At 45.0% G+C, this 25,856-nt stretch overlaps 1 protein-coding gene across 1 annotated transcript in view; it reads right to left on the bottom strand.

Annotated features, from left to right (window-relative positions):
- Positions 1 to 25,856, bottom strand: part of NXF1 (nuclear RNA export factor 1) — a 1,877,750-nt gene that overhangs the window by 546,751 nt on the left and 1,305,143 nt on the right. Inside the window, exon 11 of the mRNA XM_044075370.1 lies at positions 6,707 to 6,762. Within this exon, the coding sequence (XP_043931305.1) occupies positions 6,707 to 6,762 (56 nt within the window). The remainder of the gene's footprint in view (positions 1 to 6,706; positions 6,763 to 25,856) is intronic.

The raw sequence follows: 25,856 nt of genomic DNA, 5'->3' as shown, positions 1-25,856 counted from the left end.
CATAGGGAGCAACTGGTGAAGTCAGCATCTAGAATTTTGGAATCACCAAAAGGGTGTTTAGAATAGAAAGGTCCAGGATAGGATGCCAGGAATTGCCTTTTCTGGGTACCAGGAAAAGTCTCGAATAGAAACCTTGTCCCTTTTCCTCTTCTGGTACCAGCTGAATAGCCCCCATGTTTAAGAGAGAAAGTATTTGCTCTTGGGTCTCTGCCAACTGATTTGGGGGTAGATCTGGCCACCCCCTTGGTGTTGGTAACGTGTGGAAGTGAAACCTGTATCCTTTGGGACACTATATTTAAGACCCATTTGTAGTGGGTAATGAGTTCCCACTTTTTGGCCTGCAGACCAATCTTAACGCCTAAAGTAGCATTCACTTGAGAAGTGCTTGGAAGTTTTAAGAGCAAGTCATTGAGACAGTTATCCATAGGGGGAGTCTTACAACTCCCAGATTTGGATCTAGAAGCACCCCACTGCTTAGTCTTGTGTGTACCCTGGGACTGAAACCTGGGGTTTCTGCTGTGTCTGGGTTTGGATTGAGAAGACCTGGAAGGGGCCGGAAAGGACCAAGTCTTAGAGAGCCAATACCTACTAAATCTTGGAGGCTGGACTTGTAAGAAATATTTAACAGTTTGCATAGATTTAGCATTATCTTCCATCTTTTTTGAGAACTTCCTCAGCTTTGTTGCCAAACAGGCGGTCCTGATCTAAGGGAGCATCCAACAGTTTAGCTTCCAACAGTTTAGCTGAGTACAGACCCAGTGACAGCAGCCCTGCAAGAGGCCTCTAATGAATCAAATCCACATTGCAAAGTATGTTTTCCAACCTGTTCAGCAGAATGCATTAAATCCTGTAATTCTTTATTTTCAGCACAGTCAGGAATCATAATCATTTTCTGTTTAAGCAATCCAATAACATGTTGTTGATACTTCAACATATGAAACTGACAGTTTAAGGCCCTAATGGCCAAGGTTGCAGAAGTGTAAACCTTCTTACCCCCATCTATCCAGTGCTCTGGAGTCTCTATCAGAGGGGGTAGGATTTTTAGCAGTGGAAGCCTTTATGTCCCTGGGTCCCTGTGAAACAGTCTCTGAATCCGTAATAGGATTTAAAAAAAGGAACTTGTGAGAATCAGGGACCCTGTAATATCCATCAGGTTTTCTGGGAGCAGGAGGCAAAGAATCAGGGGCCAAACTAGATTCTCAAAAGGCATCAACAATGTCTAGTACAGGAGGTATAGCTAAAGGTCTATGCTGAGGCAGAAGAAATCCCCTAAGCCTCTATTTTTGTATCAGAAAAATCCTGGCTTTCCCAGTGAAAATGTTCCCTTAAAGTGTGCAAGGTGTCACCAACAGAAAAATTCTCTAGAGTGGAAGCAGAAGGAATAGAGTCTTTTGCTTCAGAATCCTCATAAGTAGATGAGGGTAAATCCAGATAATCATAAGAATCAGAAAAATCAGAATCCTTGTTAGAAGATTCATAAACAAATTCAGTCCTAGGTCTCTTAGAAGGGGGTGGTTGGCTTCCCCTGATTAGAGTTTTAAGATCTTCAGCCATTCTTATTTGTTTTTTAGGCACAGAGGCCTGTGCATGCGGCCTGGGCGTCTGTTTCTTAGGCATGGTTCGAGGTTTAGGCCTTAAAGAAGATGGAGGCGTCGGTTTAATATGAAAGTCCGTAGGCCTGAATACACCCTCAGAAGCTGGTGCCTGCACAGCGGCTCCAGACCCATCCAAGGTAGAGACATCCGCAGGGTCCACAGCTGAAGCATCTCGCAGCATACCGGACTCAAAATGGGTCTCAGTAGAGGCCTGCGAATCAGAAGTAGCAGGTATCAGGGGCTGCGAAAGCACTTCACTGAGTACCGGCGAACTGGCTTAGAAGCGTCGTCAGCAGCTTTGGACCTAGGCGGCCTTTCTCTGTCTATCTTTGCGCTTTTTCGGAATTCCGGTAGTCGGATGGCTAACCGATAACATTTCTGGATAACTGAACAGAGAACAGAAATATTTAGAAGCGAAAATACAGATGACTGATATTGCGTTGATTAAATAAGGCACAAAACCGACAGCAAGGTACGTCATAGTCAGGGCCTAGGCAAGGAATACAGTACGAATGAAAATCTTTGTGAGGTATTTGCCTTCCACAAGAAATGCAATTAACTTTTACTGACATCGGTAAGGAGCAAGAAAGAAAGAAAAAAGTTACCTCAATGGGGTACTTGGCTTTAGTTGACGACTTCGGTTCTGAAACTCGAAAACGAAAATTTCAGGAGTCGGCTGACCAGCACTTGCGAACTTCCTCTGCTTCAGGCACCGCATGGCAAGAAAGACTGATGTAATGGCGTCTGCTGCATGTTGTATACCCCTGATGACCTGACATCACAGAAGAGCCAGCAACCGACGCAGGAGCCAAGACTTTGTTAATCAGGCCGACTGAGGGCTACTGGAAGCAGATAACCCAAATGCAATGACTGTAACAGTGAAACACAAAGAACATCGGACTCATCCTCAGCAGGGCTTTTGGGCTGCCAGTCACCCCTCTGCCCAAGGATTTCAGGTATTTCAGCAAATGAGATCTTCAGACGGGGACCCTTCTGACTCATCTAAGTCAGTATCTGATGTTACAGACTCCTGAGGGGAGTCTAGATATTTCCTCTTACACAACCTCTTCTTGGGAACCTTATCAGTGGGAGCTTCTGGTGAGGTCTCGGAAGAGCAAGGGCCACCCAATGGGGCCTTCCTGAGGCTCTGGGTCTCTACACTTGGTCAGGATATGTGTGATGCAGAAGCAGCCACAGGCGCTTTTGGGGAGGAGGAAGCCAGACCTGAGGTTGAGGATGTCTTAGGAGATATTACTCTCTCATGGCATTGAAAGCACCTCTGATCGGATGTGAGGGAACCGACAGATCCGAAGACACCATCGATACCCCTGGAGCTAGGACAGTGGGCTCTGAACAAGAGGTAGGAGCCAGGCTCATCCAAGCCAAAGTCCCAAGAGGCAGAGTCAGAACTGACAAGTCGGTCCAACTATCCTCCCCGGACCCGACCAGAGAGTATCGGCTCCTAGAGTCCTCGACTGGCACTGAGGACATCGGAGTGCACAGAGCCGAAGACGCTGGGACAGGTGTCTGCTCAGAGGGTTCCACTTTCAACAGGTCAGACTCCTCCGGCTCCGAAGGACCAGCACGACTTGGAGGAGAAATAAATTGGGCTGGAGTAATGGTCTTCAGCTCCGAAGCCAACTGGGTCGAAGCTGATAAAATTTTTGCCAAGGTCAGTGACAACAGCTTCTGCACCACACTATCCACATCCAGATCTGAAAGGCTGACAGAGGTCCAAGAAGAGTACACCGAAGGTGGTACCGACTGCAGTAATGGACTCTCAGGAGCTTCAGACACCAGTTCCAAGACTGGGGACCGGCTCTGAAATTAAAGACAGTCAGTTCCAATGGCAGAGGAGCCGAAGTTGAAGATTTCTTAGATTTTTTTTTTTTTTGAGTCCGAAGTCTTAAAAGACTGACTACTTACTGGATCCATCATGGTCACTCAAAGCTTCTTGAAATGACCGTTTCAACAACCCTCTTGTCAATCCAGTTTACATTTCCTTTCCTGCAGGACCCTTGAGGAAAGAATGGCAAATAGCACAGCTATCCTGCAAATGCAGGGCAATTTAAGTGGCTGTCTGTAACCGACATCTTTTGGCCATACTTGGTGCACTTCTTAAAACCAGACTTTGTATGCTTGTCTTGGTCAGCCATAATAATCCAAAAAAATTACTGTCACCACAGAAAAACTTAACAGTAATTACTCACACAAGCCTTAAAAAAGCAGGCTAAGTCTCACACATACAAACACACACAAGTATACTAATCCAAATGCAAACTGACAGTAAAAGTCTGTCTAAAGCACATAAGAAGATCAAAGCAGACTATGCAATAAAAGAAGATAGCTGCTAAAAGAAAACAAGCCTCATCTATTCTATAACAAGCTTCAACAGTAAAACTACTAAGCCTTATCTAAAAAATCTAAGGCTAAACACACACACCAATAACTATGACTTATCTAGAAAAACTTGTGACAAAAGGTTACTAAATAAAACGCACTAATATATGTATATATAAAGAGAAAATATTAAACTAGGCCAAACCAAGACGCCAACTGGAACACACTAAAGGGAAGGGATTAAAGTAGGTACACACACCAAAAGCTATGAGAGTTTTCTAAAACTCTACTAAACTACTTTAATTAGCAAATATTTTTAAGTAATAATGAAAAAAGCAGTTGTACTGGACCAAGCTAAAGCAGAACTCTGATATGTTGCAGCGGCAAACTAGATCTAATTCCAGGTGCATCATAGGATAGGGACTTGGCCTCGAGCTATTTGAAGACCTTGAGCTTTGCAATTGGCTGTATCGGAGCAGAGGGATCAGCTTCGAACCTATCAGTAAAGAATGAACGGCAAGATTGAACAACTTCACATCAGTAGATAATTGCATCTTGACTATGAAATAACTGTCACCCAAATCACAGGTGCTTCAGGGTAGCACATGCATGCTAACCAATCCTAGCAAAATATAAGGCAATCCAAATAAGGAAAATTCCCCCCTCAGAAAAAGCCAGATACACAGTACGTTTCAAAGCAGCTTCACTCACTAACATTCCAGCCAGAGGGTCCAACAAGATCAAGGTATCCAAACAGAAGCAGCGTTCCTAGAAGGAAACCAGCTTGTCATCTCAGGTCAATGCATGTATGTAGGTGGGTGGGGGAAATGGCACTCTTCCTTGGCTTGTGCTACAAGGGACCAGAGTCTCTGAACCTACATTTGTCTTGGTCACTGGGAACCAGACAAGATTTTGCTTTTTCTGACTGAGAATATATGCGTAAACAGACACTTGCAAGAATGTGCTTAGGAGACAGAATGTGCCCACTTCAATTTTACTTTGCCTTAAACGCAGTGAACATAAAAGGTAGAGGGTTGTATCCACCCTTACATCAAAAGTGAGATGATCTCAACAGTGACATTTCCAGTACTAAATCAGGCAAGGCCCTGACCTCCACAAAAAAACCCCAAGGAGTCAAGCATTTTTATGTTTTTCATGTGTGAAAGGTTGACATGGCAATGACCCACAGCCTGCATAAGGGAAATAGTCAAGCAGGTCAGAGATTTGCCTATGTGCCACAATGACGATCAAAATACATCAGGAAGATACTAGCCTCATTTCTTCCTTTAAAGTCTTCATGGCAAGAAATACTGCTCTCAGGCTCCAGGTGTTTTATGTAAGACCATTATTTTTTCTTTGAGGGGAGGGGAGAAACAGACAGATTATCCACTTCACCACCAAAGGACATGTCACAGTCTTTACTGTTCAAGAGTGATAAAGACCACGATGAAACAAGTGGGACTGTGCTCACTACACAGCCCGGTGATAAACATCCAGTATCAAAATAAGATCTGCAAGTTCATGGTAACTGCAGGCACTGACACCTCCCAGTCCTACAACACACATACCTTTGGGTGCTGAAAAAGCACTGACCCGACAGTGGCCATCATTAAAGCCTGGAAGGTGCAAAAGGGTTTTGTCTGTATTTGATACAGCAATAAGATTCAGGCTGCAAAAGAAATGGCCCAACTTACTATAATGAAAGAAGCTCAGCATAAATCTGGGCTCACTTCTTCCAATTTACTGAGATAGATTCACAGCTAGAGTGTCTTGTGTGTGGAGGCACGCATGAATGGGCGTGCCTTCGTTGAAGGTTGTGCGTCAGGGCTGGTAACTCGGCACGTAAAAATCAACTACCAATCATTAGCGGACCAGAGTTCCTCTGTGGTGACCCCTAATCGGGATAAGCCGAAAAACGCAACAACAACGTAGACACCACCCCCTGGGAGTGCAACCATGGCAGTATCCAAAACCAGGGGACACTACCACAAATTTCTAACTGGACACCAATAACCAGGCATATAAACAGGTTAAAAGTATAGCTATACAAACATGCTCAACTTTAACTGCCGATGTTCAATACGGATGATTTGCTGCATCATCATATACAGTGTGTGGAAATTTTGTTTTAAGTGGATATTTGATTATCACGCCTAACAGAACATATGAACATGCCCCCGCTTATGGCCAACATCTCCACTCCATGGAAATTACTAATATGGATAGTACTTAAACTGAGTAAAGCACCTGTGACATCTTCATTTCTTTACCATGTTAGTCAAAAAATCAATCCAATTGGACTTCTGATGTGCTTTGGCTGCCTTTCCTGTTTTATGATGAATGCTGAGTCTGTGGGGGAATGTCTCCTAAGTAAGAGAGAGACTATTACAAACTGGCAGCCTGGAAATGAGACGAGAGCACCAAAACATCTGAGTCACATGTCAGCAAACTTGGAAACCACTGCACTTGTTAATATTAATAAGATGATCACGTACTCGGAGATAATCTTCCATAATACTGCTAACTTTGGCTATGTGAGGGCAAACAAAACAGAGCAAATACATGATGTTTCGATCATACATTTGGACAGTTTAATCAAAATACAAAAAAAAAAACAAAAATAAGAGTGAGGTCAAAAAGACAATAGCAGTGTGTGGGGTAATGCAGTAATGTGTGTCGTAAACTGGTTGCACTGGAGGACAGAGCTCAGTAGGAAAACATCCCAGAAGAAAAAGGCAGAAGCAGCAAATAAGTGAAAGCAATGACTTAACTGTTGCAAGAAATGGAGAATGAGTCCCTTCACGTCATCTGTGCAGAAGTAACTGCCCTAAAGGGAATTAAAAAAAAAAATGTTAACATTTTGAACACAGAACAATTCAAGATTATCAACTCTTCCATCTTGTGACTATACTTGTTTAGAGATATCAAAGGGTCATCTGAACCTCTGTACATTAAAGCACAAGCCAAAACTATATTTCTGCCTCTTGCTTATCAAGTACTACAAAGAACTAGAGATGCTTGTTACTTTTTGCAACCATTCTTGGTCTTGTACTAAATCAACAAGAACAGTTTGAAATTTTTGGCTGTGAAGGACAAACCAGCAATCAGGCAACATATATTTACTACCACTAGCGAGGTGTTTTAGTTCACTTTTGTCCTTCATATAGATTCCACCTATACCCTATCAAAGGCAAAAGAAAATTAGATAAAGGAAAATCTAAAGAAGCTGAACACATGAATGTAAAAGGTAGAAAAAAAACATCACCTCATCTTGTGTTCTACCAACAAGTAGAGGGAAGTAGTAATGAAATGATGACTATGGGGAGACCAAGGAATCCGTGACCAAAACTCACAATGGGCAGCTGGGAAAACAAATGAAGACCGTCTAAACAGGGGGACACTAACTGTACTACAAAAATAAGGTGAACTTACAACAGTAGGTGCTCGAGTAATCAATGCTGCAGTAGCCTTAGCTGTAAGGGTTACATCCTACCAAGGATGTAACAGATGACCAGCTTCCAAAGGTTCAAGACACCTTCCACTAGCCCAAACTACAAAGTTGCACAAGCTGAACTAACAAGACAAGTTTGGTCATGAAGCTTTTCAGAGCTTTCCTGCCAGCAGAAACAGGGAGGCAAAGGCCTAAAAGGACAATGCTAGGAACACAATATACATCTCCAAACCATGGTATAAAAAACACACCAAAAAAGAATAGTTGTGTAAGCCCTTACCATAACCATAGATGTCCTTCTCTTCTCTGTTGCAGTATTCATAACAGTAGTGAGTAGCTGCCTGCAGCGCCACCGTCTGGCCAGTATACCAAAGTCTTTGTCCTGGAGGGTGTGTGAGACGTTTGCTATGAGAGCCATAAACTGGCGTGAGGTATAAAGGTGACATCTGCAAGTACCGTCCTCAGAATTGTTTGCTACATATACTAGTGCCCCTGAGGTTTTTCAGGAGGGTCCTAACTGAAACCATTAGACTTGCATGTCTGCTACTGCCAGGGCAGTAATAAGGCTATGTAGGTAGAGACTTGGGGAAGAAGATGGCCACAGGTGTTCATAAAATACCTGCTACAGCAGAAGCAGGAAACAGGGGGTAGGAGGGTGGGACTGAATACTGCAACATAGAAGAGAAGGACATCTATGGTAAGGTCTTACAACTATTCTATGTCCTTCTATACGATGTTACAGTATTCATAACAGTAGGGAGAGTATCAGAGCTTTAAGTATGATCCTGGGAGGAGGAAGGGTTTCTGTGGTCCAGAAGGCCCTGTAGGATAGTTCTGGCAAAACCAGCTCTAGCATGAGATGCCTTGTCCAGCTTGTAGTGTTTGGTGAAGGTGTGCACTGAGGTCCAAGTGGCTGCTTCTAAAATAGGAGAATCAATGCCTTTAAAAAGGCAGAAGAGGCAGCTGCTCTGGTGGAATGTGGTTTGATACTGCTTTGTAAGGTTTTCCCATGGTGGGAGTAGCAGAAGGAGATGGACTTGGAGATCCATGATACAATGGTTTGCTTAGATACAGCTTTCTCTAGTGCCCTGGGATGGAAGGAAACAAATAATTGTTGTGATATCCTGATGTCTTTGGTTTTGTCTAGGTAATATATTGGTTATCTGTGCACGTCTGGAGAGTGAAGGGTCCTCTCTGGAGCATTTTGAGGATGGTGGTAGAAGACAGGTAGGTGAATGGTTTGATTCGAGAGTTCATTAACTACCTTGGGCATGAGGGGGTTAGTCCTGAGCACCACTGCCCCTGTGAAAGACTAGGTAGGGGGATGTGGCCATCAGGGCTTAGATCCCAAACCCTCCTGGCGGATGTGAGGGCAACTAGCAGAACTGTTTTGAATGTACAAAATTTCAGAGAAGCAGAAAGTGCTGGTTAAAAAGGAGACGGTGTTGGCTTTTCTAATGCAAAGTTTAGATCCTACGGAGGAGGGATGGGTTTCCGTGGGGGTTTGATGTACGGGACTACTCTTAAAGAGAGTTAGACTTCCAGTCTGGATGCCAGGGGAGGTGAAAAGAGCAGACAGGAAGAGATGGCAGACAAGTGGACTTTGATCGAGGAATATGTCAGTCCTGTTTGGAGTAGCTCACAGAAGTAGGACAGGACCCTAGGGATAGAGGTAGTGAGTGAGGGAGTCCTGCTTGTTCCTATGACACCAACTGGTGAATCTGAGCTATTTAGCCACGTAGGTTCTCCTAGTGCTGGGTTTTCTGGCCTCCTACAGAACATTAAGTATGTCCTCTGAGTAAAGGTGTCTGTAAGGGATCAGGAGTCCATCACCCATAAGGTCAGTTTTAGATTTTTCACCTGCGGGTGTAGCAGAGACCGTGTGTTCTGTGTGACCAGGTCTATCCTGTGGGGTAACCTGTGGTGATTGCCCTTGGCTAGAGAAAAAAGGAGAGGAAACCAATGCTGTCTTGGCCAAAAGGGGGTCACCAGTAGGATTTTTGGTTTGTCCCTCTGAATTTTCAGGAGGACTTCCTGGATCAGAGTGAAAGGGGAGATGACGTACAGGAACATCCCCTCCCCTATGAAAAGGAGAAGGCATCCACTTTCCACGCTTGTGGGTGTGGGTTCCTTGTGCAGAAGTTGGGCATCTGCCTATTGTCTGGGGAGGCAAAGAGGTCTGATTGTGGAATACCCCACCTGTGTATCAGGTCTAGGAAAAGCTCCCTCTGTAGCATCCATTCGTGAGAGGGGGCTGAGGTTCTGCTGAGTGTGCCTGCCATCACATTCTACTGACAGGGGATATACATGGCCAACAGGTGTACTCTGAGGGAGTCTGCTAGATTCCAAATCTGAATGGCCAGTCTGCATAGAGGGTATAACCTGGTCCCTCCTTGTTTATGTACCACATGACTGTCATGTTGTCTGTGATTACCTTTAAGGTTCCTGGCAGGATAGAGGGTTGGAATGTTAGTAGAGCTAACAGTAAGGCTCTCATTTCCTTGATGTTGATGTGGTCTTTTACTTTTAGAGTGGACCATTTGCCTTGTACTGAGAGGTGTTGTTGAGTTGTTTGCAACACTGACCCCCATCCTAGGTCCGAAGCATCGGTGTAAAGGGATTGAAGTGGAGCTGAGGTCTGAAGGTGGAGCCCTGGGTTGGTCTATACTGCAGATATCCACCATTGGATCTCCCTCTAAGCAAGGGAGGAGTAGGAGGGGCACATCCAAGGGCTGGGGAAGTACAGTTGTGTACACTTACCATAAATGTAGATGTTCGAGTGTATTCACTGTTGCAGTCCTAACTAATGAGTTATATCCGGCTCCCGGTAGCCCTCGGTCAGCCAGAATACCAAACGTAAGTAAAAATGCTGGTTGCCGTCAATTGTAAAGGACGTCAGGGCATCCGATACAAAGGAGGCAGCCAACGTCGCTTCCTTAGTCTTTCTTGCCATAACAGTCAGGAGCCCCCAGAAAATATGGCTTAAACCAAACACAATTTTGGCAAATAATATCCAAAATAGCCTCTACCTCAGGAAAAGAGGAGAGGACTAAAAAAAAGGAGGGGGGGGGGGGACCAGGACTGCAACACTGAATACACTAACATCTGCATTTATGGTAAGTGTACACAACTGTACTATGTTCATCGTGTTTCACTGTTGCAGTCCTAACTAATGGGTTGATTACCAAAGCCCAGAGAAAAGGGAGGAGGAACTAACAGAATCGAGGGTTAGAGATAATGCCCTGCAACACAGCAGTGGCAAACCCTGCCCTAGCTCTAGAAAACAGAGGCAAATTATAATGTTTTGTTAAAAGTGTGAACAGACCACCACACGGCAGCCTCCAAAATGTCTTTAGTAGGGACACCCCTTAGGCTGCAGAAGTGGAAGCTGCTCTAGTGGAATGGGTCCTAACAGCTTGAGGAGGAGCCTTGCCATGAAAGGAATAACAAAAGGTAACGCAATGTGCAATCCATTTAGAAATTGTTTGCCTAGAAATGGCCTTGCCCTGGGCTCCAGGGGCAAAACTGACCAATAACTGTTTTCCGAAGGTCTTTAGTCCTGTCCAGGTAAAACCTGAGCTGTCTGTGCACATCAAGAGAATGTAGGATCCTTTCACCTCTATTTCGAGGATTAGAAAAGAAGGTAGGAAGGTGTATGGACTGATTAAGAGTCAGGCTAGAAACCACCTTAGGCATAAAGGAAGGGTTGGTTCTCAGAGACCCTATCTGCATAGAAAATAAGAAAGTGCTCCACAGCCATAAAGGCTTGCAACTCCAAAATCCTCCTTGCTGAAGTAATGGCCAAGAGGAAGGCAGTCTCTTCCAAGAGAGAAACTTTAAATCAGCAGTGGCAGCTGGCCCAAAAGGAGGGAGAGAGAGTTTCTCTAGAACAAAATTAATATCCCAGGCTGGAGTAGGTGCCCTTCTGGGAGGTTTTAAGTTGCAAGCAACTCTGAGAAACATTTTCATCAGGGGATGAGAGAATGGGTTTGCTCCAATAATGAGCAGAAATGGCTGAATCATGAATCTTGATAGAAGAAAAAGAAAGACCACTCTGAAGCAAGTCAGCCAAGTATTTCAGGATGAGAGGAAGGGTAGGATGAGAAGATTGCCCTTTAGCCTGCATCCAATGAGAGAACCTTTCCCATTTGTCAGCATAGGACTTCTTAGTGCTAGGCCTCCTGGCCTCCCTTCAGCACATTAACCACCTGCTGAGGAAGGGAAGAAGAAAAGGAAGGAGTCACACAATGAGTCATGCTGCCAAGTGGAGAGACTGAAGATGAGTATGTAGAATGTGTCCCCTTCCTGAACCAAAAGATCTGGCTTCAGAGGAAGATGCCAAAGAAAAAATTGGAAGAAACTGCGAAGTAGTGGATACCAATGCTGTCTGGGCCAGTCCGGACCTATGAGAATAGTCCTTGGTCGTACATCCCTGATCTTCAATAATACTCTGGGAAGAAGAGGAGGGAAGGCATAAACTGACAGCAGCGTCCAAGGGAAGGACAGAGCATTCACTCTCCAGGCTCTCTTGTGATGCTGTCTGGTGCAAAAAAGAGGTAGAAGATGGCTGTCTGGGGAGGAGAAAAGATCCACCCAAGGTGTACCCCAAAGTTGAATGATTCTGTAAAAGACTGCTCTATTCAGCTGCCACTCAGGAGGATCCAGAGTTAGCCTGCTCAACTGGTCTTACAAAACATGGAGTCTTCCTGGAAGAAACAGAGTAAGAAGATGCAGGCCCCGGGATGCTGCTAAGGACCAGAGAGTCATGCTCTGCCTGACAGGGGTAAGATCGAGTCCCTCCCTGCTTGTTGAAGTACCACATGACTGTGGTGTTGTCTGTTCTGACAAGCAGGGTCCCTGGGGAAAGAAGAGGACTGAAAGCTAGTAGGGCCTGCTGAACGGCTATCAACTTCTTTAGATTTATGTGCAGGTGCATCTGCTGGGCATTCCAACATCCCTGTATGCATCTGCCATCCAGGTGAGCTCCCCAGGCGTAGTCCGATGCGTCCGTAGTAAGAACTTGAGTGGCAGGAGGTGGGTGAGAAGGCATGCCTTTGTTTTGTAGGCAGGCTGCTGCCTACCACAGAAACTCTGTCTGCAGACATGGAAGCAGAGGAATAATCATATCCAGGTCCTGTGTGTGTTGACACCAAATGTTCTTGAGGTACCATCGCAATTTCCTCATATGCAGCCTTGCATATAAAATCATGTGAATGCAAAAGGCCATGTATCCCAGAGCTTGCAGGTATTTCCTTGCATGGAGCTGGGATAGGCTTGCCAAGTCCTTGAAATAAACAGAGAGTTGACTGCTTCTCCTGGGTGAGATGTATCATCTGGGCAGCTGTTTAGACTCGTTCCCAGGAATGTTATCTCCTTGGATGGTACAATTTTTGATTTTTCCTCGTTGAGAGTGTAACCCAGAGAAGAGAGAGGAGTCTTTACAAATTCTAGATCCTTTAACAGCTGTTCCTGAGAATGTGCTTGAATCAGACAGTCGTCCAAGTATGGATAAATCTGAATTTTCTTCTGCCTGCAAAAAGTAATGACTGGAGCCAGGCACTTTGTGAAAACTCTGGGAGCAGTAGATAAGCCAAATGGCAGCACAGAGAATTGATGATGTTGCTTGCCCACCCTGAAACGAAGGTACTGCCTGCAACTTTCCCTGATAGGGATGTGCAGATAAGCCTCTGAGATCCAAGGTTACCAGCCAGGAATCCTTTTCTAACACTGGCAGCAAATGATGCAGAATGAGCATTTTGAACTTTGGAATTACTAGAAAAGAGTTCAGAATGGATAGATCTAGAATAGGACGCCAGGCGCCTTCTTTTTTGGAACTAGGAAAAGTCTGGAATAAAAGCCCTGGCCCACCTGCCAAGCAGGAAGTGGTTCTATTGCTCCCAGATGAGACAGACAAAATTTGTTTTGCTACTTCTGCCCTTTGGTTTGGAGAAGCGTCCGGGAATCCTTTGGAAAATGGAAAGGTGTGGAAAGAAAACTTGTGCCCTAGGGACGCCGTTCTGAGCACCCATTTGTTGTCCGTGATAGTGGCCCAGACATCTGCAAAAAGTCAGCCTTCCCCCTAAAGGACTCTTCAGGCAAGCAAGAACAGGCAGAAGTTGGAAAAAGTCATTGAGAGTGTTTTGATTGAGATGCAGGCTCGGAAATTCCTGCCTTGGAAGTGGAAGCCTGCCAACGCTTAGACCTTTGAGAGGTAACCCCTTGCACCCTACAGGATTTGTAACCCTTAGTCCTAGAACGGTTCTGTCTGATGGTATCAGGAAAGGTCCAACTCTTGGAAGGGTAATTCTTGCTAAAGCGAGGATGTTGAACTTGCAGAAAATCCTTAACAGTTTGCATGGACCTGGCCTTATCCTCCATCTTCTTGAGCACTTCCTCTTCTTTGTTGCCAAAAAAATTGTCCTTGTGCAAAGGTACATCCAAAAAGCTTAGCCTTGACAGGTTCTGGAAGTGGCTGTTCTCTGAGCCAAGTGGGTCTTCTAATAACAGATCCAGTAGCTGTAGCCCTGAGGGAGGCTTCAAGGACGTCAAACCACAACGCAAGGAATGCTTATTGACAAGGCTGGCAGAATTTAGTAAATCCTGCATGTTCTTACTCTTCGCCAAATGAGGCACACTTGTTATCCTAGACTTAATAGCCTCCAAGGTGTGCTGTTGGTACTTAAGCATATGAAAAAGACAATTGGTAGCCCGAATAGCAAGAGTGGCAGAGGTATAAACCTTTTTACCCCACCTATCCAGGTTCCTAGATTCCCTGTCAGAGGGAACAGGATTTCTGGCAACATTGGCCTTAACACCTTTAGGGCCTTGAGAAATGACCACTGTAACTGCTAACAGGTTCCTAAAAAGACACAAATGAGCATCAGGGGACTCTATAGTACCTATCCAGTTTCCTGGGAGCAGGAGGAACCAAATTTGGAGTAAAAGAATTCTCCAGAAAAACATCAACAACTTCCAACACTGGGGGAATAGCCAGAGGCTATATGCTGAGGTAAATCCAGAAACTCCATAATCCGCTTCTTAGACTGGGGATAATCCTGACATTCCCATTTAAAATACTCCCTGAGAGTATTTAAAATATCACCAAAAGAGAAATCCTCTGGGGGAGAAGCAGAAGGGATGGACTCCTCTGCATCTGAAGCCTCAAAAGCAGAAAAAACCTGAGAGACTTCCTCTTCATCAGCAGAAATGCTGGAAGAATCAGAACCTGAAAGGGACAAAACCACAGGAGAAACATCCCTACTCCTTTTAGAAGGGGGAGGCTGAGAACCCCCTAAGAGTCAAAAGGTCATTAGCCATTTTGCCCATTTGGGACTGAGGGGAAGAAACTGGAGCCTGCTTCTTCACAGGCTTACGAAAGGAAGATTTACCTGCAAGCCTGAAGGACTCGGGAGGCCTGGCAACCGCTGAAGTCAAACGAATAAGCTTGCCGTCCGAATGCAGAACGGAGACCTTGGTGGCTTCAGTTCCAGCTGAAGAGGCAACAGGCATAAGGTCGGGAGACAAAATGGAGGCCGAAGGTCTAATGGACTCTGAAATAGTCTCAATCGTGGCTTGCGGTAGTAATTCCCCAGACTGCAGGGCCTGCAAAGGCGCCTCACTTACTACCATCTTACCATCATCCCAGGACTTAAATTTCAGAGGCCTATCGCGGTCCTTATCCTTACGTTTCTTGGAGATATCCAAAGCCTGAAGACCGGAGGACGCCATACCGAGAAACTTAGGCCAAACTCCAAAATGCTTAGCTAAAAGCTTATCCCGATGACGATAGTATGCAGATTAAAGGTGGCACAGAGATCACAATTAGGAATGTCGTGGTCAAGGCCTAAACAAATACAATAAGAATGAAAATCTCTATGGGGAATCTGCTTTCCATAGGGTAAGACAATTACTAACTTTTTCTGACATTCGTTAAGGCAAGAAAAGAAGATCCCCAATGGGGTACTTAGCTGTAGTAGACTTCAACTGTGTAGTCGAAACCAAAAAAAGGTAAACTGCCAACTGGCACTCGTGCATGAAATGTTTCTGCTTCGGGCTCCGTGGCAAGGAAGACTGAGGAAGTGACTTCGGCTGCCTCCTTTGTATCGGCTGCCCTGACGTCCTTTACAACCAACAGCGACCGACATAATTTTTACTTACCTTTGGTATTCTGGCTGATCGAGGGTTACCGGGAGCCGGATAACCCATTAGTTAGGACTGCAAAAGTGAAACACGATGAATATTGTTGGTTCCATAGATTTTTCAGTACCCATTGAATTTTGCACATGTGTAGTCTTGCCAAAGGCAGCATGTGTATAAGGGATGTCATGTGGCCTAATAGTTTCAGAAATTCCCTAGATGTCAAAAAGGTTTGGGAAAGGATCTGGTTGAAGTACAGAGTTCCTGAATACTTTGGTCTGGTATGAAGGCTTTCATGCAGTCCGTGTGTAGTCTGCATCTCAGAAAAACCATGTCCTGAAAAGGAGTTAGGTGAGATTTTTCTACATTTATAGTAAATCCCAGAAGAGAGTGCGTGACACTTGCTGCAAATGGAGGAGTAGGAGTTGGTGGTCTTGGTGCAGGAGGACGTGCACAGATGACCAATATATATATTTGTATATCCTGTGTCCTGCAATGTGCAATGGAGGGGGCTAGACACTTTGATCTATCCACAGCCCCAGTGTGTTCACAAAGGGCAAAGCAGAGTATCGAAAATGGCAGGAGCCTATAGAAAATCTGAGGAATTTCCTGTAATCCGGATGAATGGGGATGTGTAGGTAAACATCCTTGAGATCTACAGCCATCATGAAGGCTTGGGGGGGGATTTGAAGCAGGAGAATAGGTAAGGTTATTTTGAAGCTGAGTATGAGAAGGAAAAGATTGAGAAAGGAAAGATCCAGGATAGGTCTCCAGGGACCCTCTTTTCCTGGGGACCAGGAATATTAAATCCCAGAGCTCTTTTGAGGGGCGGGAACTGGTTATATGGTGCCTTGGTTTAGGAGTCACTGAATAATGGGTGGGAATAGGTGAATCTGTTTGGTGGTTGTGGAATGCCCTGAAAGGGTTGGAGCATCCACAAAGTCATGTAATATCCTCTCTGGATGATGGAGAGGACCCATCGTTCTTTTGCAAGTTTCAGCCAGGAGGGAGAGAGAGAGAGAGAGACAGAGGGATAGGGGAGTTTCTGGATGCAGGGTGGGTGAGTCACAGTGGAGGGGGCTTGGGATGGTCAGGCTGTCTCCGAAAGGGAGTGGCAGAAGATCTTGAAGACAGTCTAGGGGTAGAAGTCTTTCTCTGGTGCCTACTTCCCTTGGATTGTGTTGAGGGAAAGAATTCCCTATATACAAAGGATGGTTTTTGAGGGTAATCTATATCTAGGAATGGGGACATCAAAAGGTGTTTTAGATTTTGCAACTCTTCCCTTCTCTTGGAGGGATTTGAGGAGCTCAGCAGAGGCTTGTCCAAAAAGTGCCTTATTGTCTAACAGAGCATCCAGACGCTTGGTCTGAACATCCATGGGGAGGGGTTGTAGCCGTACCCAGGAGTAAAGACACAGCACTCATCCAGAAGCAGCAGCTTTGGAAGCAGCTTCCACAGCATCATAGCTCCACTTAGAGTGTCTGGTTGCTTGTGGGGCTGTGGAGAGGAGAGCGAGTTTAATTGTACTTTGGTGGGGGAGTCCTGGACCTCAGAAAGAAGGCTGGAGGCCGTATAAATGGTATAAAGTACAAACCTTGCCATGTGGGTTTGGTAGTTCAGGGCCCTAATGGCCAGAGTGGAAGATGTGTAGACCTTTTTACCTGTCCTGTCCATAAATTTACTATCAGTTGGATAAAGAGCAGAGGAATGAAGCTGTCTGGAGGTCTTGTCTGCAGCAACAGCTACAACAGCTGGGTCAGCAGAAGAGTTCTTGTACAGAAACTGGGTGTCCTGGGGGACCCTATAAAATCTGTCTGGTCGTTTAGCTGCTGGAGGTTGCGAGTCAGGAGACTGTGAAGCAGCCAAGAATGCATCTTGAAACGCAAGCAGTAAAGGGAGCACAGCTGAGGGAGTAGGCTGCTCCATTTGTAGAAGGTCAAAGTATCTTTTCTTAGAATCTCAGTCCTCAGAGGCCTGCCACTTGAAGTGTTCCCTCATGAGGAAGATAGTATCCCCAAAACTAAATTCTTCCCTTGGGGAGTCTGGAGAAATAGAGTCCTCTTCATCTGGAGTAAAGAACTCCTTGCGGGATTCAATTTGAGACTCATAACAGGATTCCTCAGAGAATGAATATTCCCCTCCTCAGACACATGGGTTGGTTGAGGAGTGAGAGTAGGTGGGAGTTGTTGGGATTGTAAGGCCTGAAAGGCCTTCAAGAGGCCTTGGGAAAAGGATTCCCAGCCTGACATCTGAGGTGGTTCAACGTGTTTAGACTTCTGTTTCCTTTTCAAGAGTGTGGTAAACAAGGGAGAAATGGACATCGGCCTAGCAATAGGAGGAGGAGCAGGGGCTTCTGAGAAAGAGAGCCATGGATCCCCCTCTGCCATCAGACTCTGATGGCTGAAATACCTCAGTGGACATACCCTCGGTATCCCACACCCCGGCTTCCATTATGGTTCCCGGGCCTGCTTGGGAGACCATTGTCTGAAAGGACTCCGGGGTCTGGTATCGCCTCTAGAGGTTTGGACACCTAAGGTGCAGCCTGGAATTCGGGCCTAAGTTTCTACGCCTTCTTCCGAGGTAGCTCGTTGGATGGGCCTACTCCTCTTTCCATGCCTAACGCCAAACATCTGAATCTCAGATTCTAGAGGTAAAGATTAAAAGCCGCTAGTTGGCTATGAAGTGTTTTGGGGACAAACAACTTACAGATAGAACAGGATGTATGGTTGCGGCCCTCGCCTAGACAGAAAACACACTTATGCGTGTCCTTATGAGGAATCTGTCTCCCACAAGCACACTTCCCTTTCCTGTGCAAGTCTAAAACAGCAAGCAAAATAAGAAAAACCCTCAGGGGGCACTTATCTGAACAGTCCAAATGGTCATCTGGTGCCGATACTCGTAACTGTAGTCTGATAAAATGCGATGCAAGGCAGAACTGGCAAACAGGCATCCTATGATCACTGCTGCAGAAAAATTCTGAGGAGGGTACGTGCAGATGTCACCTTTATACCTAATGCCGGTTTATGGCCCTCGTAGCAGACATCACATGTACACTCCAAGACAAAGACTTTGGTATACCGGCTGGACGGTGGCGCTGCAGGCAGCTACTCCCTACTGTTATGAAAACTGCAACATCAGAATAGGAGGACAACAAAAGGGATCATTCGAACATCTACTGTTATGGTATGTTCAACTTACACAACTATATTATGTTCTTCAGCCATAGCCTTAGCTATGTAGCTAGATTACCATAGCCAACTATATTTGGGAGGTAGAAGGGTCCAGAAGCCCCTGACAATGGTCCCAGCAAACCTTGAACTATACCTAGAAATGTAATCAAGCTTACAGTGCTTTACAAAAGTATCTAGAGAGAGGACTAAGTAGCAGCTTCTAGAATACTTCTAAACTCCATCCCCTTCCAAATGCCATAAATGACACCAAGGCCCTGGTAGAGTGAGCCTTGACCCTGTGTGGAATTGATTTGTTATGGTGAATATAACAAAAGGTAATAGCCTTAGACCATTTGGAAATCTGTTTGGACAAAGGTTGCCTCCTCTTACCTTCACAAGAAATGAACTATTTATCTGAAGAACTGAAAGACTTAACTATCAAGATAGTACCAAAGTTGTCTGTGGATATCCAAGGTATGTTGCATCTTTCTCCCTCATTTTTAGGTTCTAGAAAAGAAAATGGGGAGATGGATAGAGTGGCTTAAAGTACACAATAATACCACTTTAGGCATAAAAGGAGAATTAGTTCTCAAAGAAACCCTGTCCCTGTGGAAAATGAGATAGGATTGACTCATCATAAAAGCTTCCAACTCAAATTACTCTGACCTCTGATTGCCAAAACTGTATTGCACGTTAAGAACCTCAAGTCAGTCAGATTAACCAGTTCAAATCTAGCAAATGCTAACTTCTCTAACACAAAAATAAGTCCCCAAGGAGGTACCAAAAGTCTTCTAGGTGGCTTCTTATGCAAACCCCTTTGATGAACATTTTGACATGGCACTGCATTGAAGAGGCGGCTCTATGGGAAGACATGTTGAAATGGCCAATAAATTAACCCTGATAGAGCAATAAAAGACCACAGGATAGCAATGCACACAAATATTCTAAAACCAGAGAACAACTAGCCCTGAATAGATGCCGGTTATGTTGCTAGCAACAACTAGAAGATCTTTTCTATTTGCCAAGATATAATTTTCTAGTGCAGGCTTTTGTGCATGTCATCAGAAAACAGGTACCTAAAAGGAATTAAGACACTATCATCCAAGCAGTCAAATGGGGTGCATCAAACACCTCTGATCTTGTGCAATGATATACATTCTATGAGAAAGCTTGTGGTATATATTGCCCCTGCACATTTCCAAAAGAGGGAAATGCTGTTGCCTGAGCCAGAACAATCACAATGACTTTGGAAGATTCTATCAGAATCTTCAGAGGTATGCTGCATATTAGTGGTGGGGACAGAAAGGCATACAGGAATGTTTCTTTATAAAGAGAAGGTATCTGTCTTCTAGGCTTGTTTGCAAGGAGTCTTGGAACAGAATTTTACTAGTTGATAGTTTAGACAGGAGGCAAAAGAGGTCTAACTTGAGGAAATCTCCACAGATGGATCAAATCTTGGAATACCCATGATATACTTTCCATTCGTGAGGTTCTGCCCTGGTCCTGCTCAGCCTGTTTGCCACAAAATTTTGCTTTGTCAGAATACAGGATGCTTACAGAGTGAGACTGTGCTGTGAAGCTACATCCCAATTTAACAAGGCTAGTATGCAAAGCAGGTACACATTGGTTTCCCCTTGCCCGATGTACCGCATGATTGTGGTATTGTCTGTAACAACCTGAAGAGGTCCTGGGGACCAAACATGGTTCACACAGTTCAGTGCCTTGATCAGGGCTAGCATCTCCTTGATATTTATGTGCTTCAGTCTGTCCTTGGTGCCCACACCCCCTGCACTTTTGTCCCTCCTGAAACTGCTACCCATGGAAAGTCCAAAGTGTCTGTAGTGATCACCTGCTTTGGAGCAGGGAGGGAAAAGGGAAGAGCCAGATGTAAGGATAGCTGTTGTCTCCACCAAAAGATTTCTCTACTGACAAACCCCAGAACTAGGATAGTACAATTGTGTACACGTGCCATAAATGTAGATGTCCGAGTGGATTCACTCTTGCAGTCATCACATTTGGGTTATCTGCTTGCAGTAGCCCTCAATCGGCCTGATTATCAAAGTCTTGGGTCCTGCGTCAGTTGAGGCTTCATCTTCCGTGACATCAGGTAGTCAGGGGTAGGGGCTGGAGGGCGAGTAACCAGGACTGCAACAGTGAATACACTCGAACATCTACATTTATGGTAAGTTTACACAACTGTACTATGCTCCTCGTGTTTCACTGTTGCACTCATTACATTTGGGTAGATTCCCAAAGCTAAGGATGGGAGGAGGAATTTAGATAGCATTAGGACCAGCTATAAGGCCCTGCAAGATTGCAGTGGCAAAGCCTTCTCTGGATTTAGAGAAAATTGGCAAATGGCAATGCTTGGGAAAAGTATGTACAGAACTCCAGGTAGCAGTTTCTAGGAGGTCTCTGGTAGGGACACCTCTGAGAGAGGCTGTTTGAATGGGATCTAATCCCCTGTGGGATAAGTTTTCCATGGTGCTTATAGCAGAAATGAATGCAGTGGCCTATCCATTTAGAAATGGTTTGCTTTGAAATGGCCTTCCCCTCTGCCCCTGCAGCAAATGCCACCAGCAGTTGTTCACATTTCCTTTGAGGTTTGGTCCTGTCCAAGTAAAATCTAAGTTGTCTGTGCACATCTAAGGAGTGCAGTATCCGTTCACCTTTGTTCTGTGGATTAGAAAAGAAGGTTGGCAAATGAATGGATTGAGTAAAAGCCACATTGGATAGCACCTTGGGCATGAAGGAGGAATTGGTCCTGAGGGACACCCTGTCCGCATGGATGATGAAAGGCTCCACTGCCATAAGGGCCTGTAATTCAGACACCCTTCTTGCTGAAGTGATTGCTAAAAGGAAAGCTGTTTTCCAAGAAAGGAATTATAACTCTGCACTTGCAGCTGGCTCAAAAGGAGGCAGAGTGAGTTTTTCCAATACAAAGTTAAGGTCCCAGGATGGGGTTGGGGCTCTTTTAGGTGGTCTTAAGTTTTTGGCCCCTCTGAGAAATTGCTTGAGCAGTGGGTGAGAAAAGAGGGGTGGTTCTGTGTTGTAATGAGCTAAAATGGCTGAGGCATGAATTTTGATGGAGGAAAAGGAAAGGCCCTTGTGAAGCATTTCAGTTAAGTATTGAAGAATCTGAGGTAAACTGGGCGCTGCTGTAGCCATCCCTCGAGTTTGGTTCCAGGCACAGAATATATTCCATTTTTCAGCATAAGATTTTCTAGTACTAGGCCTCCTTGCCTCCAAAATGACATCCAACACTTGTTTACTGAGGGATAGTAACAGAAACATTAGGTAATTAACCAGGCTGCCAGGTTCAGGGTTTGAAGCTGGGGGTGCAAAATCTGGCTCTCCTGCTGTGACAGCAGGGTAGGGGTCTGAGGCAGGTGCCATGGGGCTAGCTGTGACACACTGAGCAAGAGGGGGTACCCAGTGTTGGCACGGCCAGTCTGGTGCAATCAGTATCATCCTTGGTTTGTCCTGTTTAATCTTTATAGTACTTTGGAGAGGCAGAGGAGGAAAGGCATAAACTGATAGATTTTTCCAGCTGAAGGACAGAGCATCCTCCTTCCAAGCTTGCTTGTGGGGAGCCCTTGTGCAGAATTTGCCCAATTGGTTGTATTGGGGGGAGGCAAACAGGTCTATATCTGGGCTCCCCATTTCTTTATCAACATGTTGAAAGTCTTTGGTTACAGTTTCCACTCATGTGGGTCCATGAGATTTCTTCTTAGTTCATCTGCCAGTGTATTTAGTTTTCCTGGCAGGAATTGGGCCTGTAGATGCACTTGGTAGCTCAAGGCTGTGTTCCACAGAGCCATGGCTAGTCTGCAGAGGGGGTAGGAATGGGTACCCCCTGCTTGTCTATGTACCACAACAGTGGTGCTGTCCGTCTTTACCATTAATTGTCCTGGAAGAATGTGGTCCTTGAAGGCTGTCAGAGCATTCTGTACAGCTAACATTTCTTTTTGATTGATATGTAGGTGCACACGACTTGGGTTCCATTTGTCCTGAATGCACTTCCCTGCCAAGTGAGCCCCCCATGCATAGTCTGATGCATCTGTTAGGGTTTGGGCAGCAGGAGGTAGAGTGAATGGTAGCCCCTTGTTTTGGTGGCAGGCCTCGGCCCACCAAAGGAATTCTAACCATAAACAAGGTATGATAGGAATCATTGCTTTTACTTCCTGAGAATGTTGACACCATAGGCTTTTTAGATACCATTGTACTTTCCTCATATGCAGTCTTGCATATGGAATTGGTAGAATGCATGATGCCATGAACCCAAAGGCCTGCAGTATTTGCCTTGCAGATTGCAGGGTTTTTGTGGCCACTAGTCTGAAGTTGTCAAATGAGTGTTTCTCTGGCGTGAGGAAAGCCATCTTGGAAAATGTGTTCAAGCTTGCTCCCAGGAATATAATTTATTGACAGGGTACCAGCTGTGATTTATTTTCGTTTATGGTGTACCCCAGACAAGTTAGCACCTTGTGTACAAATGCCAGATGATTCAAAAGTATGTCCTGGCTTTCTGCCTGAATTAGACAATCGTCCAGGTATGGGTATATCTGAATATTTCTTTGCCTGCACAATGCAATGACTGGAGCTAGGCACTTTGTGAATACCCTGGGTGCAGTAGATAAGCCAAAGGGCAGTGCAGAGAACTGATAGTGCATGCAGCCTGCTTTGAAACGTAGGTATTTTTTGCAAGATTCCCTGATTGGGATGTGCAGGTAGGCTTCCTTTAAATCCAGTGTTGCCAACCAGGCATCTTTGCCCATCATGGGATGCAACTGGTGAACAGTTAGCATCTTGAATTTTGGAATCACCAAAAAGGTGTTTAAGATAGAAAGATCCAGGATAGGACGCCATGAGTTTTCTTTTCTGGGTACCAGGAAAAGTCTTGAGTAGAAACCGTGTCCCTTTTCCTCTTCAGGTACATCTGGATAGCGTTTAATCTCGAGAGAGTACTTGCTTTTGAGCCTCTGCCCACTGATTTGGGGGTAGACCTGGCCAACCGTTTGGGGTTGGTAACATGTGGAAGTGAAATCTGTATCCCTGGGACACTATACTTAAAACCCATTTGTCCTGGGTAATGAATTCCCAGTTTTTTGCCTGCAGAGCAATCTTTCCCCCCTAAAGGAGCAGTCAGTTGAAAAGTGCTTGGAAGTTTTAAAGTTAAGTCATTGAGACAGCTTACCATAAGGGGGAGTCTTACTACTCCCTGATTTAGAAGTGGGAGCCCCCCCACTGCTTAGTCCTGTGTGTACCCTGGGACTAAAGCCTGGTTGTTCTACTGGTTCTGGGTTTGAATTGAGAGGGCCGGGAAAAGGCAGGAATGGACCAATTTTTTGAGGGCCAATGTCTACTAAATCCTGGAGGCTGCACTTGTAAGAAATCTTTTAAAAGTTTGCATAGATTTAGCTTTTTCCTCCATCTTTTTAAGAACTTCTGCTTTGTTGCCAAACAGGCGCTCCTGATTTAAGGGGGCATCCAGCAATTAAGTTTTAACATGATCTGGCAAGGATTGCTCCTTAAGCCAAGCATGCCTTCTAAGTACAGACCCGGTGACAGCAACCCTGCAAGATGCCTCTAGTGAATCAAAACCACATTGCAAAGTATGTTTTCCAACCTGTTTAGTAGAAAGCATTAAATCCTGTAAATCCTTATTTTCAGCACAATCAGGAATCAACATTATTTTCTGTTTAAGCAATCCAATAATATGCTGCTGCTATTTTAACATATGAAACTGGCAATTTAAGGCCCTGATAGCGAAGGTTGTAGAGGTGTATACCTTCTTAGCCCATCTATCCAGGGCCCTGGAATCTCTATCAAAGGGGGTAGGATTTTTGCCAGTAGTAGCCTTAATGCCCTTGGGTCCCTGTGAAATGGCCTCACGATCCGCAGTAGGACTTTTAAAAAGGAACTTGTGAGAATCAGCAACCCTGTAATATCTATCAGGTTTTCTGGGAGCAGGAGATAGAGAGCGACCAAGATAGATTCCAAAAAGGCATTGTCAACAATGTCCAGCACAGGAGGGATAGCTAAAGGCCTGTGTAGGAGCAGGAGTAAGAAATCTCAGCCTCTTTTTAGAATCAGAGTAATCCTGGCTTTCCCAATGAAAATGCTCCGCAAGAGTATGCAATGTTTCACCAAAAGAAAAATCCCCTGGGGGAAAAGCAGAGGGAATAGAGTCCTCTGCATCAGAATCTTCATAGGTAGATAAGGGTAAATCCTGGTTATCAGAGGAGAATCCTGGTCAGAAGTATCATAAGCAAACTCAGTCCTAGGTCTCAGAGGGGGAAGGTTGGCTTCCCTTGATTAAAGTAACAAGGTTTTTTAGGCACAGAGTCCTGACCATGCGGACTGGGCATCTGTTTCCTAGGCATGGTTCAAGTTTTAGGCCTTGAAGAAGATGGCGTCGGTTTAATATGCAAGTTAGTAGGCCTGAATACATCCTCAGAAGCCGGTGCCTGCACAGCGGCTCCGGATCCATCCAAGGTAGAGACATCCGCAGGTTCCACAGTTGAAGCATCTCGCTGCATATCGGACTCCGAATGGGTCTCAGTACAGGCCTGCGAATTTGAAGTAGCGGGTATCACAGGCTGCAAAAGCACCTCACTGAGTACCAGCGAATTGGCAACTAACTTAAGAGAAGAGTCGTCGGCAGCTTTGGACCTAGGCAGCCGGTCTCCATCTTTATCGTTGCGGTTTTTTCGGAATGTCAGTAGTCGGGTGGCTTACTGAAGACAAACCTGGATAATTGAACCGAGCACCAAAATATTTAGAAGCGAAAATATACAGACAAATAGTTTGTGGTTTAAATAAGGCACAAAACCGACAGCGAGGTACGTCATGGTCAGGGCCTAGGCAAGGAATACAGTACGAATGAAAATCTTTGAGGTATTTGCTTTCCACAAGAAATGCAATTATTAACTTTTACTGACATCGGTTTAGAACAAGAAAACGTTTCCCCAATGGGGTACTTCACTTTTGTAGAAGACTTCAGTTCTGAAACTCGAAAATGAAAATTTCTGGAGTCGGACGACCGGCACTTGTGAACTGCTTCTGCTTCGGGCACCGTACGGCAAGAAAGACTGATGTAATGGCATCGGCTGCATGCTTTATACCCCTGACTATCTGAAGTCACGGAAGATGAGACAGCAACCG

The sequence above is a fragment of the Protopterus annectens genome, chromosome 6.part1 (genome assembly GCF_019279795.1).
Source record: "Protopterus annectens isolate FY-2018-M chromosome 6.part1, PAN1.0, whole genome shotgun sequence".
In the NCBI taxonomy this organism is placed as follows: Eukaryota; Metazoa; Chordata; order Ceratodontiformes; family Protopteridae; genus Protopterus; species Protopterus annectens.
The sequence above is the reverse complement of the archived record's forward strand: the minus strand, read 5'-3'. Positions and strand labels throughout refer to the sequence as shown.